Raw genomic sequence first — 15,814 nt, 5'->3', positions numbered from 1 at the left:
CCTAAAATCTCTGTAATTCTCTGCATATCTATATATAATATAAAACAGTAACGATGGAGCTGGGGTGTCATTTCATTATTTTTTACTGATAAAAAATATAATATAAAATATAATATATTAATTTTAATTATATTATTATATTTATCTATAAAAAAGATTATTTAAATTAAATGTGAAAATAAAATAATAAAATTTAATTTATATAGCACCTTTATATCATTAATTATAATTATTAAATTATATTTTTGTTAATATTTATATATTAAGAGGAATCCGTGCATCGCACGAGTCAAAAACTAGTAGTGTAATATGAGAGAGTGGAGAGTTTTTTATTTTATTTTATGCTATTTCGGGAAAACAGATCTCAATTCCTCCAAATTTCATACCTAGTCCTCTAGTCCTTGATAAATTATAATTTTAGTCTCTATTCTTTAACAAAGTGGTATCAGAGCCACATTACGAGAGTCAATCTTCCGCCAAACAGACCGTATAAAAATGTCAGACGGTCTCAAACTTCCTTAGCAATACCATCAGCTCACCAAAACCAATTATTCAACTTGGTGTATTCGAATGAAGGCGTTACTCGGATGTCAAGATGTCTGGGATATTGTCGAAAAAGGCTACGTAGTTCGAGCCAACGAGGCAACGTTGTCACAGGCAGAAAAAGATACTCCGCAAAAAAATTGCAAAAGCGATCAAAAGGCGCTTACTCTCATCCATAAAGGTTTGGATGAATTAATGTTCGAGAAAGTAGCCGAAGCTACCACCGCCAAACAATCGTGGGAAATCCTACAAGTTTCTCTTCAAGGGGAGGAGAAAGTTAAAAAAGTTCATTTGCAGACGCAGAGAGGAGAATTTGAGACGATGAGGATGAAAGAGACAGAGGCCATCAGTGATTACTCATCTCGAGTAAAATCTGTCGTAAATCAGATGCAGTAGTATGGAGAAAAAATTGAAGAGTCCAAAATTATTGAAAAAATTCTACGATCACTACTACCAAAATTTGATTACATAGTGGTGGCTATGGAGGAGTCTAGAGACATCAGCGAAATGTCAGTTGACGAAGTTGTAGGGTCATTACAAGCACGCGAGGAGCGGTTTGAGAAACGAAGAGAAGATTCCGCAGAACAAGTCTTAGCAACGAAGACTGTGTTTAAAAATGGTGAAGGTAGTTAGTCCGACAGAGGACGCGGAAGAGGTCGAGGAGGAGATGGTAGAGGGCGAGGACGTGGCAGAAATCAAGGCAGAAATGAAAACGGAAACAACAACAATGACAAAAGCACTTAATTCACTAGAGGTAGAGGAAAAGGCCGAGGCCGAGGACGCGGTCAAGGAAGAGGAAACTGGAGGCCGAATGAAGGACGCGACAAGTCCAATATTCAATGTTATAATTGCTCTAAGTATGGTCACTATACGGTGGAATGTTGGAGTCCGCCTAAGGAGGTAGAGGAGACTGCCAATAATATTCAAGATGAGGAAGTAACTGGCACAGTGTTACTTACCTATGAAGGTGAAGAAAATCGGGAAAATAATACATGGCATCTTGACAATGCGGCAAGTAACCATATGTGTTATGACAAGAAGATGTTCGTGGAGCTTTATGAATCCGTTCGCGGTAATGTTGTATTTGGATATTCCTCTAAGGTTCCTATTACAGGCAAAGGAACCATTCTTATTCGGCTCAAAAATGGCGCTCACCAGTTTATTGATAATGTTTATTATGTTCCTAACATGAAAAGCAATATTTTGAGTTTGGGACAGTTACTAGAGAAAAATTATGAAGTGCACATGGTGGACCGGAAACTACTCCTGTTGAATGAGAAAAATGAGTTGATTGCACGAGTACCCATGGCGAGAAACAGAATGTTCACAATTAAGATGGACATGGCGAAATGTTTGAAAGCTTGTGTGCAAAGTCCCCCCTGGCTTTGGCATCTACGGTACGGACATCTCAATTTTGGAGGATTGAAACTGTTGGGACAGAAGCAGATGGTAAACGTATTGCCTCAAATTGACCAGCCTTATCAACTGTGTGAAGGATATCTCGTTGGAAACAATTCAGAACCAGTTTTCCAAAGGAGTCCATGTCAAGAGCAAAGGCGCCACTTGAGCTAGTTCACACAGACGTGTGTGGATCGATCACTCCACAGTCTCTTGGTAAAAATAAATATTTTCTACTTTTCATTGATGATTATAGTAGAAAAACCTGGGTATATTTTTTGAAGGAAAAATCAGAAGTCATTGAGACATTTAAAAATTTAAAGCCCCAGTGGAGAAGGAAAGTGGCCATTTTATTAAAGCACTCAGATCAGACAGAGGCGGTGAATACATATCCATCTCTTTCAAGCAATTTTGTGAAGAACATAGAATCTGTCATTTCCTTTCAGTCCCCAGATCACCTCAGCAAAATGGCGTAGTAAAAAGAAAGAACAGAACTGTGCTAAACATGGTGAGGAGCATGTTAAAAAGCAAAAATTTACCGAATGAGTTATGGGCCGAAGCAGTAGACTGTGCTGTCTACCTATTGAACAGATCGCCAACTCTCAGTGTTTGGGATCAAACTCCACAAGAAGCATGGAGCGGAATAAAACCCAATATTTCTCATTTGTGTGTTTTTGGCAGTGTTGCTCATGTCCATGTACCAGATGAAGAACGCAAGAAGCTAGATGATAAAAGCAAGAAATACTTGTTTGTGGGCTATTCACAACATTCCAAAGGGTACAAAATGTTCGATCCTCAGATGCAAAAAATCGTCATCAGTAGAGATGTCACCATTGATGAAGAAGCAGTTTGGGACTGGACTGGTGAAAAAGAAAACAACTACAATTTTTATCCTTTCATGGATGAAGACAATGATTAGGAAGAACCAACCACAGTCGCAGCCAAAACACTAGCAACCAGTTCGACATCAGCAAGCTCATCTAGTTCGAGTTCGTCCTCGAGTGATGGAGATAGTTCAGATGAATATCCGCCCGGAAAGCCAAAAAAATTCATACCTATTAAAGATCTCTATGATGTAACAAGAAATCTCAATGATGAATTAACTCTTTATTGTCATTTTGTTAATGATAAACCAACAGATCCAGAAGAAGCAATGAAATATGAAAAATGGAGAAAAGCCATGGAAGAGGAGATTCATTCAATCGAGAAAAATAAAATATGGGAGCTGACATCACTTCCGGTCGATCAAAAATCCATTGGAGTTAAATGGGTGTTCAAAGCAAAGAAAGATGCAAACGGTGAAATAGTCCGACATAAAGCAAGATTGGTGGTGAAAGGGTTCAGTCAATGACCTGGAATTGACTACAATGAAGTTTTTGCTCCTGTTTCCAGAATGGAGAGTATCGGACTGGTAATTTCTGTAGCTGCTCAACACAGGTGGAGAATCCATCAAATGGACGTGAAATCCACATTTCTCAACGGATATCTGGAAGAGAAAATTTATATCCAGCAACCACCTGGGTATGTTGTGAAAGGTCAAGAAAATAAAGTGCTAAAATTAAAAAAGGCACTTTATGGTCTCAAGCAAGCACCACGAGCCTGGAACAGTCACATTGACAAATATTTCAAGAAAATGGTTTTGTCAAATGCCCACATGAATATGCCCTGTATGCAAAAGTAAAAAATGGAGATACATTACTTGTTTGTTTGTATGTGGATGATCTCATTTTTACAGGGAACAATCCTAAGATGTTTGAGGAGTTCAAGAAGACAATGGCTCGTGAGTTCGAGATGACTAACATTGGTCTAACGTCATATTATCTTGGCATTGAAGTGAAGCAGAATGACGATGGGATTTTTATTTCTCAAAGTAGTTTTGCAAAGGAGATCTTAAAGAAGTTCAAGATGGAAAATTGTAATTCTGTCAGCATGCCAGTCGAATGTGGAGTCAAGTTGATAAAAGATGAAGGTGGAGACAGAGTTAACCCGACGATATTCTGAAGCTTGGTCGGAAGTATCAAATACTTGACATGTACGAGACCGGATATTCTTTATGTAGTCGGCTTAGTAAGTCGATACATGGAAGCTCCAACGGTGTCACATTGGAACGCAGCAAAAAGAATTCTCCGTTACGTGAAAGGTACAACTAATTTGGGATTACTTTATTCAAAAACTGATGATTTCAAATTAGTTGGATTCTGTGATAGTGATTGGGTAGGTGACAAGGATGACCGAAAAAGTACAACTGTTTTGTATTTTTCCTGGGTGATACTGCATTTACGTGGATTTCGAAGAAGCAGGCGATTGTGACGTTATCTACTTGTGAAGCTGAATATGTCGCTGCAACATCATGTATCTGTCATGCAATATGGCTCCGAAGATTCTTAAAGGAATTTCAGATGGAAGAATGTGAACCAACGGAAATTTTTGTTGATAATAAATCTGCATTGGCACTAGCAAAAAATCCAATGTTTCATGACCGGAGCAAACACATTGACACGAGATATCATTTTATTCGGGAGTGCATTGAGCAAAAGGAGGTGACACTGAAGTACGTGAAGACACAAGATCACATTGCAGATATTTTTATGAAACCGTTAAAATATGATATGTTCAGTCACTTGAGAGCTCAATTGAGAGTCACGAAAAATTAAGTTTAATGGGGCATGTTAAAATAATAAACTTAATTTTACTACAAAATTATATATAAAAAAATAATATAAAAAAACACAAGAAATAAATGTTGGCATGACATAGTTAGACTTTCAAGTAATGTTTTTATCCATAAGCCTAAAAGAAGTAAAAAAATAAGTAGTTGGAGAATGGACTTTGATTTGTGGATATAAATTTTACAAAATTATGGTTATTATTAGTTTTTGTGATATGTGGAAATGGGGTGATGTAATTTGCCTGTAAATTAAACTTTATGTAATGTTTTTAGTGTGCCAAAGAAATAAAAAAATGAATTTGAATGCATAGTGTAATATGTGAGAGTGGAGAGTTTTTTTATGCTATTTCGGGAAAACAAATCTCAATTCCTTCAAATTTCATACCTAGTCCTCTAGTCCTCGATAAATTATAATTTTAGTCTCTATTCTTTAACAAAGGTGGAAAGCTGGTTCGAGCTGCTGACACTTGTGCTAAGATCATGAAAGAGCCACAAAGAACTGTTTGGTGAAATTGCCTTCTGACATTGAAAAATTGATTGATTCTAAATGTCGGGCCACAATTGGCAGAGTTTCAAATGCTAGCCATAATACTCTTAAGCTTAGGAAGGCTGGGCAGAGTCGGTGGTTCGGTAGAAGACCAGTAGTTCGAGGGTCGGAGCAAAAGTAGTGGGTCCTATGGAAGAGTTTCACAAACTCCATGGGGTAAACCAACTAAATGTGGCAGAAAAAAAAAGCGTAAAGGCACCTTTGGAAAATTTTTGGAACCGAAGAAAAAGAAATGATCCCTTTTTGTTAGTTTCCTTATTCATGGAAGTTAAAAATAAATTGATAGATAGACACGCAACGTAAAAACTCATTTACAAGGAAAAAATCAAGAGACACCGAAATAACTCCACTAATAATAATAAAAGGAATACAATAATTAAGACTCTTTTAAGTACCCTATATAAAAAAAAAAAAAAAAAACTCTTTTAAGTATAACCAAACTCAAGGTTTAAAGTAATTTAAGAGACAGTTGGAATATCCCGATTGTAACCTTACACCTCCTTAATATAGTATTTCTTGAACTTCCAACTCCACATCTCTCTTTTTCTCTCACTCTTTTATAACTCTACCAAAAAAAAGCAATTGTGTTTCAATGTTGATTTTTTTGCTTCATCCGTCAAATGGTTTATATAGCCAAATACAAGAGGAAATTACATATAAAATCAGTTTTAATTTTTATTTACAATTATGAAAATCGTTTTTATGTATTTTATCATTATATAATTTTAAATCTTAATATATCAGAATATCGTAACTTTATTTTTGTTTTTGTCAAATTTTCAGTTAATCAGTTGCAGAAAAAAAAATACAGATTTAAAAATAACCACCAAATTTGACATTTAAATAAATTTGTTTAATAATTTGAGATACTTATAAATAACTGGTTAATCTTGACTATTGTGTAATTTACCCCAAATACAATTGTAATGAACACATACAAAAAAAAAAAAAAAAAAAGGGCTAGCAAAATAAGTAATATGCAATTGTGAAAACCCTACGGTATCAAGCTTATTATAAACAATACTTTAATTATCTTATTTATCCACTTTAGTTCCTTAATTATTCTCATTATTCTTGGATTTAAATATTTTGTCCAAAATAAAGACTCTACTTCAAAAAAAAATCTCTCTTCTCATTCTCCTTTCTTATCTTGTGTTTTTTTGTTTTTCCGATGTTGCCTCTCACGATTTTTTTTGGATCCACCACTGATCGCAACTAACTAATTTGGATAGCAATAATTTAAGATGACTAAAAGTAAATAATTAAATATATCCAAATAAAAAATCAATAGCTCAATGTGTAAAAGAATTGAAGATCAAGCAACTAAGATACTTTTTGCCAAGAAAATAACCCAGGAGTCCATGTTTACTCCACAAAGGTAATATGCTTTTTAAGTGAATTGATGATGACGGAAACTGATGCGAACACAAATACGTAAACCGATACTAGAAACGTTATTTTTAAAACATAACATATGCTTTCAAACAAAAACGAACATATACATGACAGGAATACGCAGCAAGAAATGCTACTAAAAAAAATGTCTATGCAACACAGACCAAAACCAGAATGCTTGGTGATTCTCAGCTTCTCCTTTTTTAACTAGTGCCGTTACTATTACTTTTCACATCTATATTATAGCTTTAGCCTCTCAATGAAATTATTGTACAAAAGATATCAGTAGAGTAGATCTGATGATGATAAGTCAACTGATCCAAATTTCACGGCATGACAAGTGGTTGAAACACATTCCATCTCTAATTAGACCTTAGTAGAAAGAAAGTCTTTGCATTTTATGTACTGCAAACTCTCTCTTTTGTACTTGTTTTTTAGTACATTATAAAACTTATATATGAGTTTATTTTAATTGGAACTATGAACACTATTATATATGGCTTAATGCTAATCAAGCTTGTGTCTCCTTAATTAAGATTATTGGATGAATAATCAAAGGGAAATGGAAGACATGAAAGAGATAATTGAGAAGGAAGAGGAAGAGGAAATACAAGAGGTAGAATTAGAAAGAATTGGTCCATGGACTACACAGATTACAATTAGAGGGCTAATAGCAAGTTTAGTAATTGGGATAATTTATAGTGTAATAGTCATGAAACTTAATCTCACTACAGGATTAGTCCCTAATCTCAATGTTTCTGCTGCTCTACTTGCTTTTGTTTTCGTTAAAGCATGGACTAAAATACTCCACAAAGCTGGAATTGTCACCAAACCATTCACTCGACAAGAGAATACTGTTATTCAGACTTGTGCTGTTGCCTGCTATAGCATTTCCGTTGGAGGTTCCTTTCGTTTTTACTCGCATATGTTAAATATCTCATGTTGCTTAATTAAGAAGCTTAATTAAAAGTTTCACTTTTAAGGGTGAGTTAGGCCTTCTTTTACAATCTTTTTTCGAATTGCAGGTGGTTTCGGGTCGTTTCTGCTGGCATTGAACAAGAAGACATACGAGCAAGCTGGGGTTGAGACACAAGGGAATACTCCTGGAAGCATCAAAGAACCTGGGATTGGTTGGATGACTGGTTTCCTCTTTGTTAGCTGTTTTGTTGGTCTGCTTGCTTTGGTTCCTCTTAGAAAGGTACATAATCCATTTAAGGGATAAAACATAATCTTCATAAAATAGCATTCAAACAACGGATATGTTTACAAACCAATATAAACATATGTTTTAGAAACGTAATTTCTAAAACATAATGTTCATAAAATAACATTCAAACAAAACAAAACGGATAAACATATGATTTTTATGAATTTGTTATATGTTTAACAGATTATGGTAATGGATTATAAATTAAGTTATCCAAGTGGGACAGCTACTGCAGTTCTCATCAATGGTTTCCACACTCCTAAAGGGGACAAAATGGCCAGGTTTCTTAACATTTCAATACATCATTAATGGAATTTGAGTGTGAAATTAAACTGAAAAAATAAATAAATATTTATCTCCTTAATTTATTGTTACAGGAAGCAAGTTCAAGGATTCATGAAGTTTTTCTCAGTAAGCTTCATTTGGGCTTTCTTTCAATGGTTCTATTCTGGTGGAGATTCTGTATGTGGATTTGCTCAGTTTCCGACTTTCGGATTGAAAGCATGGAAAAATACGTAAGTAAATTAAGAGTTTAAGCTGATAGTTATTATTAAATATTTTTCTTATTTTTTATTGATTAAATGAAATTGAACCGTGCAGATTTTACTTTGATTTTAGCATGACTTATGTGGGAGCAGGAATGATATGCTCTCATGTTGTGAATTTATCTTTGCTTCTTGGAGCTTTCGTTTCTTGGGCAGTAATGTGGCCACAGATAGGTGGTCTTAAAGGAGATTGGTATCCTTCTACTTTACCACAAAGTAGTATGAAGAGTTTAAACGGTTACAAGGTTTTCTACTCACGAAAATTTTAAATTACTCCGAGAGTAATATATTTAGCGAATTAATTAATATTATGTGTAAAAAAATTACATCAATCATTTTTCATGAAATGGTATGTAAAACTATTTTGACTGGTTGAATATATTACTCTTAGAGTACGTTGAAATTTCTCATCCTACTAATTATATTTTGGGTAAATTTCAAAAAAACTCATGTGGTTTCCATTTTTATGAAGAAAAAGGACTGTGGTTTTTTTTAAATGGTTTATTCTGTTACACTATTTACGGATTTGGTGAAGATTCCGTTTATTTGCTGACGTGGCTAAAGGGCAAATATGGGTTTTTAAAAAAACTGGGGTAAATTTCAAAAAAAAACCTTGTGGTTTCACTTTTTTTTGCAGAAAAAGAACTGTGGTTTTTTTCTTTTCAAATATAGAACTGTAGCTTATTCCGTTACACTATTTACGGATTTGGTGAAAATGCCGTTTATTTGTTGACATGGCTAAAGGGCAAATATATGTATAAGAAGTAAGTGGCTACCTATTAACCTAATGCATGTAAATAATCAATTTAATTATTTAGATTGCTCAAATTACAGAGTTTATGATTTTTCAAATTTAAATTATTTCCAATAGAAAAATGAGTAAGTGACCGATTTTTTTTAAAACCCATATTTGCCCTTCAGCCACGTCAGAAAATAAACGGCATCTTCACTAAATCTGTAAATAGTGTAACGGAATAAACCACAATCCTGTATTTGAAAAGAAAAAAACCACGGTCCTTTTTCTGCAAAAAAAAAGTGAAACCATATGGGTATTTTTTTGAAATTTACCCTAATATTTTTAAAAACTCATATTTGCCCTTCAGTCACGTCAGCAAATAAACGGGATCTTCACCAAATCCGTAAATAGTGTAACCGAATAAACCAGAGTCCTGTATTTGAAAAGAAAAAAACCACAGTCATTTTTTTGCAAAAAAAAGTGAAACCACATGAGTTTTTTTTTAAATTTACCTTATATTTAATTAATAACCCTATTCATAACTCGATTCTACTGCAGGTTTTTGTTTCGATTGCTCTCATTCTTGGCGACGGGCTCTATAATTTTTTCAAAATACTCTATTTCACTGCTCGTAACATACGTGGAAAACACAAAACTTGTAAGAGTATCTCTAAACTAATTAAGTGCTTGACTTTTTAAAATAATATAAAATATTTGTTAGCTAAAATTGAACTAACCAAATAATCTTTTACTTCAATTATTCTAGCTATTTTAACTCTCTATCGAATTATTTAATTCTTATAAGGAAATAAAATTAAAGAAAGAAAAGAAATAAGAAAAAAAGAAAAAAAAATGAATAAAAAATAGAAATAGCTAGCTAAAATTAGCTAGTGGAAATAAGTAGCTAAATATTTTAGAGATTCTGTTAGAGTAACTAAAAATTTAGACAGTCGTGTCACTGTATTGGAGATACTCTAAATTAGATGTTGCTCTAATTATCAAAACTAGCTCCTTCAAGAGTTTCTCTAATTATCATTTAAGGCAGTTGTATATTGTTATTTTTAAATAGATAGTGAGAAGAAGAGTCATGAATTCATTTATTACCAGTGGTGTATGTAGAGGGGCTAAGAGCATCTCCAACATATTCTGAAATTGGTTCTTAAGTTAAAATTTGAGGATGGAGAGTAAAAAATTCACTCCAACAGCCTCTTATTGACTCCTTAAATTACTAAGAGTCTCTTCATCCTCTCTATTAACATAGAGCCTCACTCCACCTCTTAATGCCTCCTAACTTCATTTTTTATTAATAATTTATTAGTAATGAGTCCCTCTCCTCACACTATTGGTAAATATAACAATAAATAATAATCTTAATAATATAATAATAACTAAAAAGTGGATATAAAGAGTATTGTTGGAGATGGTATATCTTAGTAACTCTTACATCGTTAAGAGTCAATTATTTATAATATTTTTAGAGAGTGCACTAATAGTATCTTGGAGATGCTCTAAGAGGCAGCTTGCCCTGATTTTTATTTTAAAAAATTGTATTGATAATTGTGGGCTTATATTACAATTAGGTCTCTAAAATATATTTTAAAAGGTGTTTAATCTTGTAAAGTCGTAGATCTTCAATAGAACATCAATTAGATTCATAACCTTCTAAAGGTCCAATTAGGGATTCAACATAGGTCGAAACTACTAATTGTATCCCTCCTCCAGTTGAAACAAAATTTTGGTTCTTTTTTTTCTAGTATTTGCCCGTTTGGTTTATCTTACGACATATTAATTTGATTATCAATTCGATTGTTTTAATATTTTCAATTGGTATTGATTAGTGTATTATGATATCAATTTCAGTAAAAAAAACAAATCAGTTAAACCTAATTGAAATAAATATTATAGGGATAAGGTGCAAAAATATCCCTAGCGTTTTGGACCAGGTGCAATTTTACCCCTAACGTCTAAATTTGTGCAATTTTATCTCTAACATTTGTAGTCAAGAGCAATTTTATCCCTAACGTTGATAATTTGGATCAATTTCAGACACTATTATAAAACACAAATATTTTTGTTCTTTATTTTGCACCAATTGCATATCAATTCGTTTTTTAAAAAAGGATTTCATGTTTTTTGTAATTTAATAATAGAATTAGAGATTAATATTTATAAATTCGGTGAATTTTTTGAATTTTTTTTGTCTAATTCGTACAAAAGACAGTATATTTTTTTCACATCCCAACATATGTTTGTGATTTTTACTGATAAAATGACGCATGTGTGAAGCGTGAATGACAAGATTTATGACCGAGAAAAAGTTTGATGAATTATTTATCAAATTGACTAAATTTATCAACGTTAGAGGTAAAATTGCTCTTGGCTTTCAACGTTAAGTGTAAAATTGCATAATTTTAAACTTTAGAAGTAAAATTACTCCTGGTCCAAAATGTTAGAGGTATTTTTGCACTAATATTATATGTACACATATAAGAATGTATTATGGTACAACATATTAATTGTGGCTCTATTTAACTTTTTTTTTTTTTTTTAACTGATCACTGATAATGGAAAACCTATTGAATCATAAAATACTGGTCCAAACCCAACTAAAATTATGGAATAACTAAACAAAATTTTATTTTAATTATGAGAGGAACCAATTGATGGTGTCCGTATAGGTTAGAGACCTACTGTTTATTATTATTATTATTATTATTATTAACTCTTCTAGTCATTTGTTTTTTCAGTTCCTGAAGAGCAGAAAAATGAAGCTCCCGAAGATCTTCGAAGAAACGAGCTTTTCATGAGAGAAACAATTCCAATATGGGTAGCTTTGATAGGCTACATCGCCTTCTCCATAATCTCCATCATTGTCATCCCCCTAATGTTTCCACAGCTAAAATGGTACTTTGTAGTAGTTGCTTACATCCTCGCACCAGCACTCAGCTTCTGCAATGCTTATGGAGCAGGCCTCACCGATATGAACATGGCCTACAACTACGGCAAAGTTGCTCTCTTTGTGCTAGCAGCCATGTCAGGAACGAACGAAGGTGTCGTGGCAGGACTCGTCGGGTGCGGCTTGATGAAATCAATTGTATCAATCTCTTCTGATTTGATGCATGATTTCAAGACGGGTCATTTAACACTCACTTCCCCTCGTTCGATGCTCGTTAGCCAGGCAATCGGGACAGCAATAGGCTGTGTAGTAGCTCCTCTTACATTCTTTCTCTTTTACAAGGCCTTTGATGTTGGAAATCCTGATGGACAGTATAAAGCTCCTTATGCTATCATCTATCGAAACATGGCGATTCTTGGTGTACAAGGCTTTTCGGCTCTTCCACAGCATTGTCTGCAGCTTTGTTATGGGTTTTTTGGGTTTGCTGTAATGGCTAACTTGTTGAGAGACTTATGCCCTAAACAAATTGCAAAATGGATACCTCTTCCAATGGCTATGGCAGTGCCTTTTCTTGTAGGGGCATATTTTGCAATAGATATGTGTGTAGGAAGCTTGGTTGTGTATATATGGCATAAGTTAAACAGCAGAAAGGCAGGATTTATGATTCCTGCTGTGGCGTCTGGGTTGATCTGTGGAGATGGGCTGTGGATTCTGCCTTCATCTATTCTTGCTTTGTTCAAAATTCGTCCACCCATATGCATGAATTTCTTGCCCAACCATTAGAATTTTGACAAATCCTTTTCTTTATTGCAAATAAAACTAACTGCAGATGTGCAGACTTAATTCAACTTAATTCATTCCCCTTTCCAAGGTCAAATATGGATACAAGTTTGTTTTTGTTATTTCCTTTTCCGCATAATTCATCCTATTACACATATAGGATTTCATTCAAAATGTTACAACTCGTACTATAAGGAATGTTTATCACCATTTTGGTATTTTCAAGAGGTATTATTATGGTCTTTTATCATATGTGAGAGTAACTGTTGTTCTCCCTCAAATGTGCGTTTTTCATATCTACGTTTTTCCTTTCTTTTTTTGTTTTCCAATCACGGTAGAAGCTGATATCTCTCAATCTGCAATATAAGCTTGGTAAACGGTTTTCAATAATACCTAAGATGAGATCAGCAGACTGTGAGAGAGGAGGGGTTGGAACGCGTCCCTTCTCTGATGCATGTTACTGAGAGTAAGTAAATGAATAGAGAGCAGAGTGAAGTAAACGTGATTGTGTACCTTGTATTCTTTGAGATGACTATTTATGAAAGGTCTCCCTTTTGGTCAGTGGAAGCTCTTTAACGCTTCCTGTGTTGTGATTCAGAGAACTTAAATCATATGCAAATTTTTTATTCGAGTAGGCTGAAGTAGAATTGGTGAATGGAGCGAAGGGTGCACCTTCCCGCGCGTGATATCATATTCCTCCATTTGGGTAGTTTAGAAAAGCAGAAAACGCATTGAGGTGTGACGTTAGCTGCTATATAGAGCACGTGATCCCTTACAAGCACCTTTTCAATCAAAACTACCCTTCCACTTGGAGTTAGCCAAGTGCTAGGAAGCATGATTTGTAAGTACAAAAGAGGGAATCGAAATAACTTATCGGAATGCAAAAGCTGTGTCGTGGACAGAACCACTGCGTTGAAAACGATTACGGCAGACTCTGGTGCAATCTGGAAGTCCGATCGTCAACCAAGGTTTACACAGCGAGCGTCGCACTAGTGCACTCTAGAGCGAAGCTTTGGAACAGCAAAATATTTAATTGCCCAGAGAAGAAATCGTAATGGAGATGAAAATCGTAATCGTAAAGTTTTTTCTATATATCTGAACTCTGTAGAGTTCGTGTTTTATTTGGTATAAAACGAACGTTGTAGTGGACAACGTTTTGGAGAGAAAAACGTAATGGTTGAGTAAAATCAGGGATAGTGGAGATAGGATTTTAACTTGTTAAGAAATAGTCAAAAAGGTTTAAAATATTTAATGGCCAAATAAAAATCGGGTCCAGTCGGGACGGACGGGCGTCGCGCGAACGAACGAGCGAGCGCGCGCGTGTGGTTTATTTTGTAAAACCCACTAAGCACAATTTAATAACTCTTTTGGCCCAACCCAATATAAACCCTTCAACTATCTCAAAAGTTTCCCATGTGGGATACTTAAAGTCACAAAAGACAAGCAAAGGCTAAAGAGCCATTTTACCAAAATCTCCAACAATCCCCCACAAATGGCTTTATAGCAAAACAGTTTTAAGAAAAATCTTTTCTGGGCAATAAGTTACAGATTTTAAAAACTTAAGCATCAATATCTTTCGATTGAATTGATACATAGTGATGTGAGGCAACATGTTATAGTTTTAGAAGTGAATTGCTCTTGAACTTCTACAACTCTAACTGAGACCCTCACAACACGTAAAGAAAACCTTTAAACGAAATTTTGCTGTTCCGCGATAAAAACAATAGCGCTTTTAATGGTCATGCGCACACCTTGGATCTCATGAGTGCTCTAGAAAGACAGCCCAAAGTCTTTCATAGAAGGCGGCCCACCTTCACACACATGTAGGTGATCTCTATAAGAGACCATTAAGAGTTTCTCATAACTCAACCTCAAAAGGAGCATCCATCAAGTTCATATAAATGAACCACCACACCACGGGCTATGGATTATACACACACTATCACAAGTCATAGGAATGGGTAAAATATAGTGTATAAAAAGATAGTATGGTTTCGTTTGACCACGTATGCTATCCACCATATTTTCTTTAATCAGTGGGCTTTAGGCCCATTCCCCTTGACGTTTCTAGTGTTGGGGTTTAGTGTCCTATAGAAAATTGTTACAGGATACAAACTTAATGTAAATGAATTGTTTTTTATATCATTTGTTTTAATGAGATATATGTTTTATAACTATATAAAGGCAATCCCTTTTAAACACTAAATAAAGTCTAATAAAAGGAAATCCGTAAGTTTGTTTAAAGTGATTATAAAGTGTTCATACAAGCATGAAGTGAGACAAAACTTTATAATAAACTAATAAACTTAAAACCACCCCAAGTCAAATGATATGTTTAGGATTGATATATCACTGTTGAGACTTGTATGTAACAATGTCTTCTGTCCGACAGAAAGCTGGTCTCACAAGCTTCATATATATAAATATCTGGATAGTTACATAGATCCGATGAAACGTCGTTCATTAGGATTGGGGATCCGATTTGAGATAATAGGATGGGTAGATTCATCCTTGTCACCTGTTCATCTCATTGGTATTAATAGGTATAACTAATCCTCAGACTCAAAGGAATGTTAATTGGTCATCCTGAATTACTGAATGTGAGACTTTGATCCTGCTGTCCCACAATCCTTAACAGAGATGACTCTGGGGTGTGAACGGCAAAGGTTGGGTGTCACAGGAGGTAATATCAGGGTAGTTATACATTGGATTGAGCATTTATCACTCCCGATTAATGGGAGATACATCCAAGGATCGCTTGTGGAAGACTCGACTCTAAATCCTTACAAGGTGATAGCTTAAGAGTAAGAAATACAGATTTCACTTAACCTATCTATTTGAGTTGACTCGGCCTATACAAGTAAAACGAACGTCTCGCTATATGTGACTTGACATCACCCATAGTCATAAGATTCAGTTCAAGGATGTAGTTGATAAAGGATCGAATTATACCGTAACTAATACGGAAGGGTTAACAACAGAATCAACCTGTCTTCTTAACGGACTCTGGGGGAATGATTACAGACTTGCCAATAACATACTCAGTACATCATTCCGTTATGCAAGGATTAAATATAATTCTTGAAGAAATTAATTTAA

General features: G+C 34.5%; 1 protein-coding gene across 5 annotated transcripts; it reads left to right on the top strand.

The window, feature by feature from the left end:
- The first annotated feature begins 7,095 nt into the window (after positions 1-7,095).
- On the top strand, positions 7,096-12,757 carry LOC136200613 (metal-nicotianamine transporter YSL3-like). Of its 5 annotated transcripts, none has more exons than XM_065991022.1 (8): positions 7,114-7,453; positions 7,577-7,749; positions 7,942-8,039; positions 8,136-8,273; positions 8,359-8,548; positions 9,598-9,697; positions 9,944-9,963; positions 11,798-12,757. In XM_065991022.1, the coding sequence occupies exons 1-8, from the start codon at positions 7,114-7,116 to the stop codon at positions 12,716-12,718; spliced, it is 1,980 nt and encodes a 659-aa protein (XP_065847094.1). In that variant the 3' UTR covers positions 12,719-12,757. The 5 variants fall into 5 exon arrangements, with proteins under 5 accessions (XP_065847092.1, XP_065847094.1, XP_065847091.1 ...); XM_065991023.1 differs by having other exon boundaries at positions 7,123-7,453; positions 9,598-9,722; positions 9,957-9,963; positions 11,801-12,757; XM_065991020.1 differs by lacking the exon at positions 9,944-9,963 and having other exon boundaries at positions 7,096-7,453; positions 9,598-9,703; positions 11,787-12,757.
- Positions 12,758-15,814: the final 3,057 nt, after the last annotated feature.

This window comes from Euphorbia lathyris, chromosome 7, assembly GCF_963576675.1.
Source record: "Euphorbia lathyris chromosome 7, ddEupLath1.1, whole genome shotgun sequence".
Lineage (NCBI taxonomy): Eukaryota > Viridiplantae > Streptophyta > Magnoliopsida > Malpighiales > Euphorbiaceae > Euphorbia > Euphorbia lathyris.
Note: the sequence above shows the minus strand (reverse complement) of the source record. Positions and strands in the feature narration are given on the sequence as shown.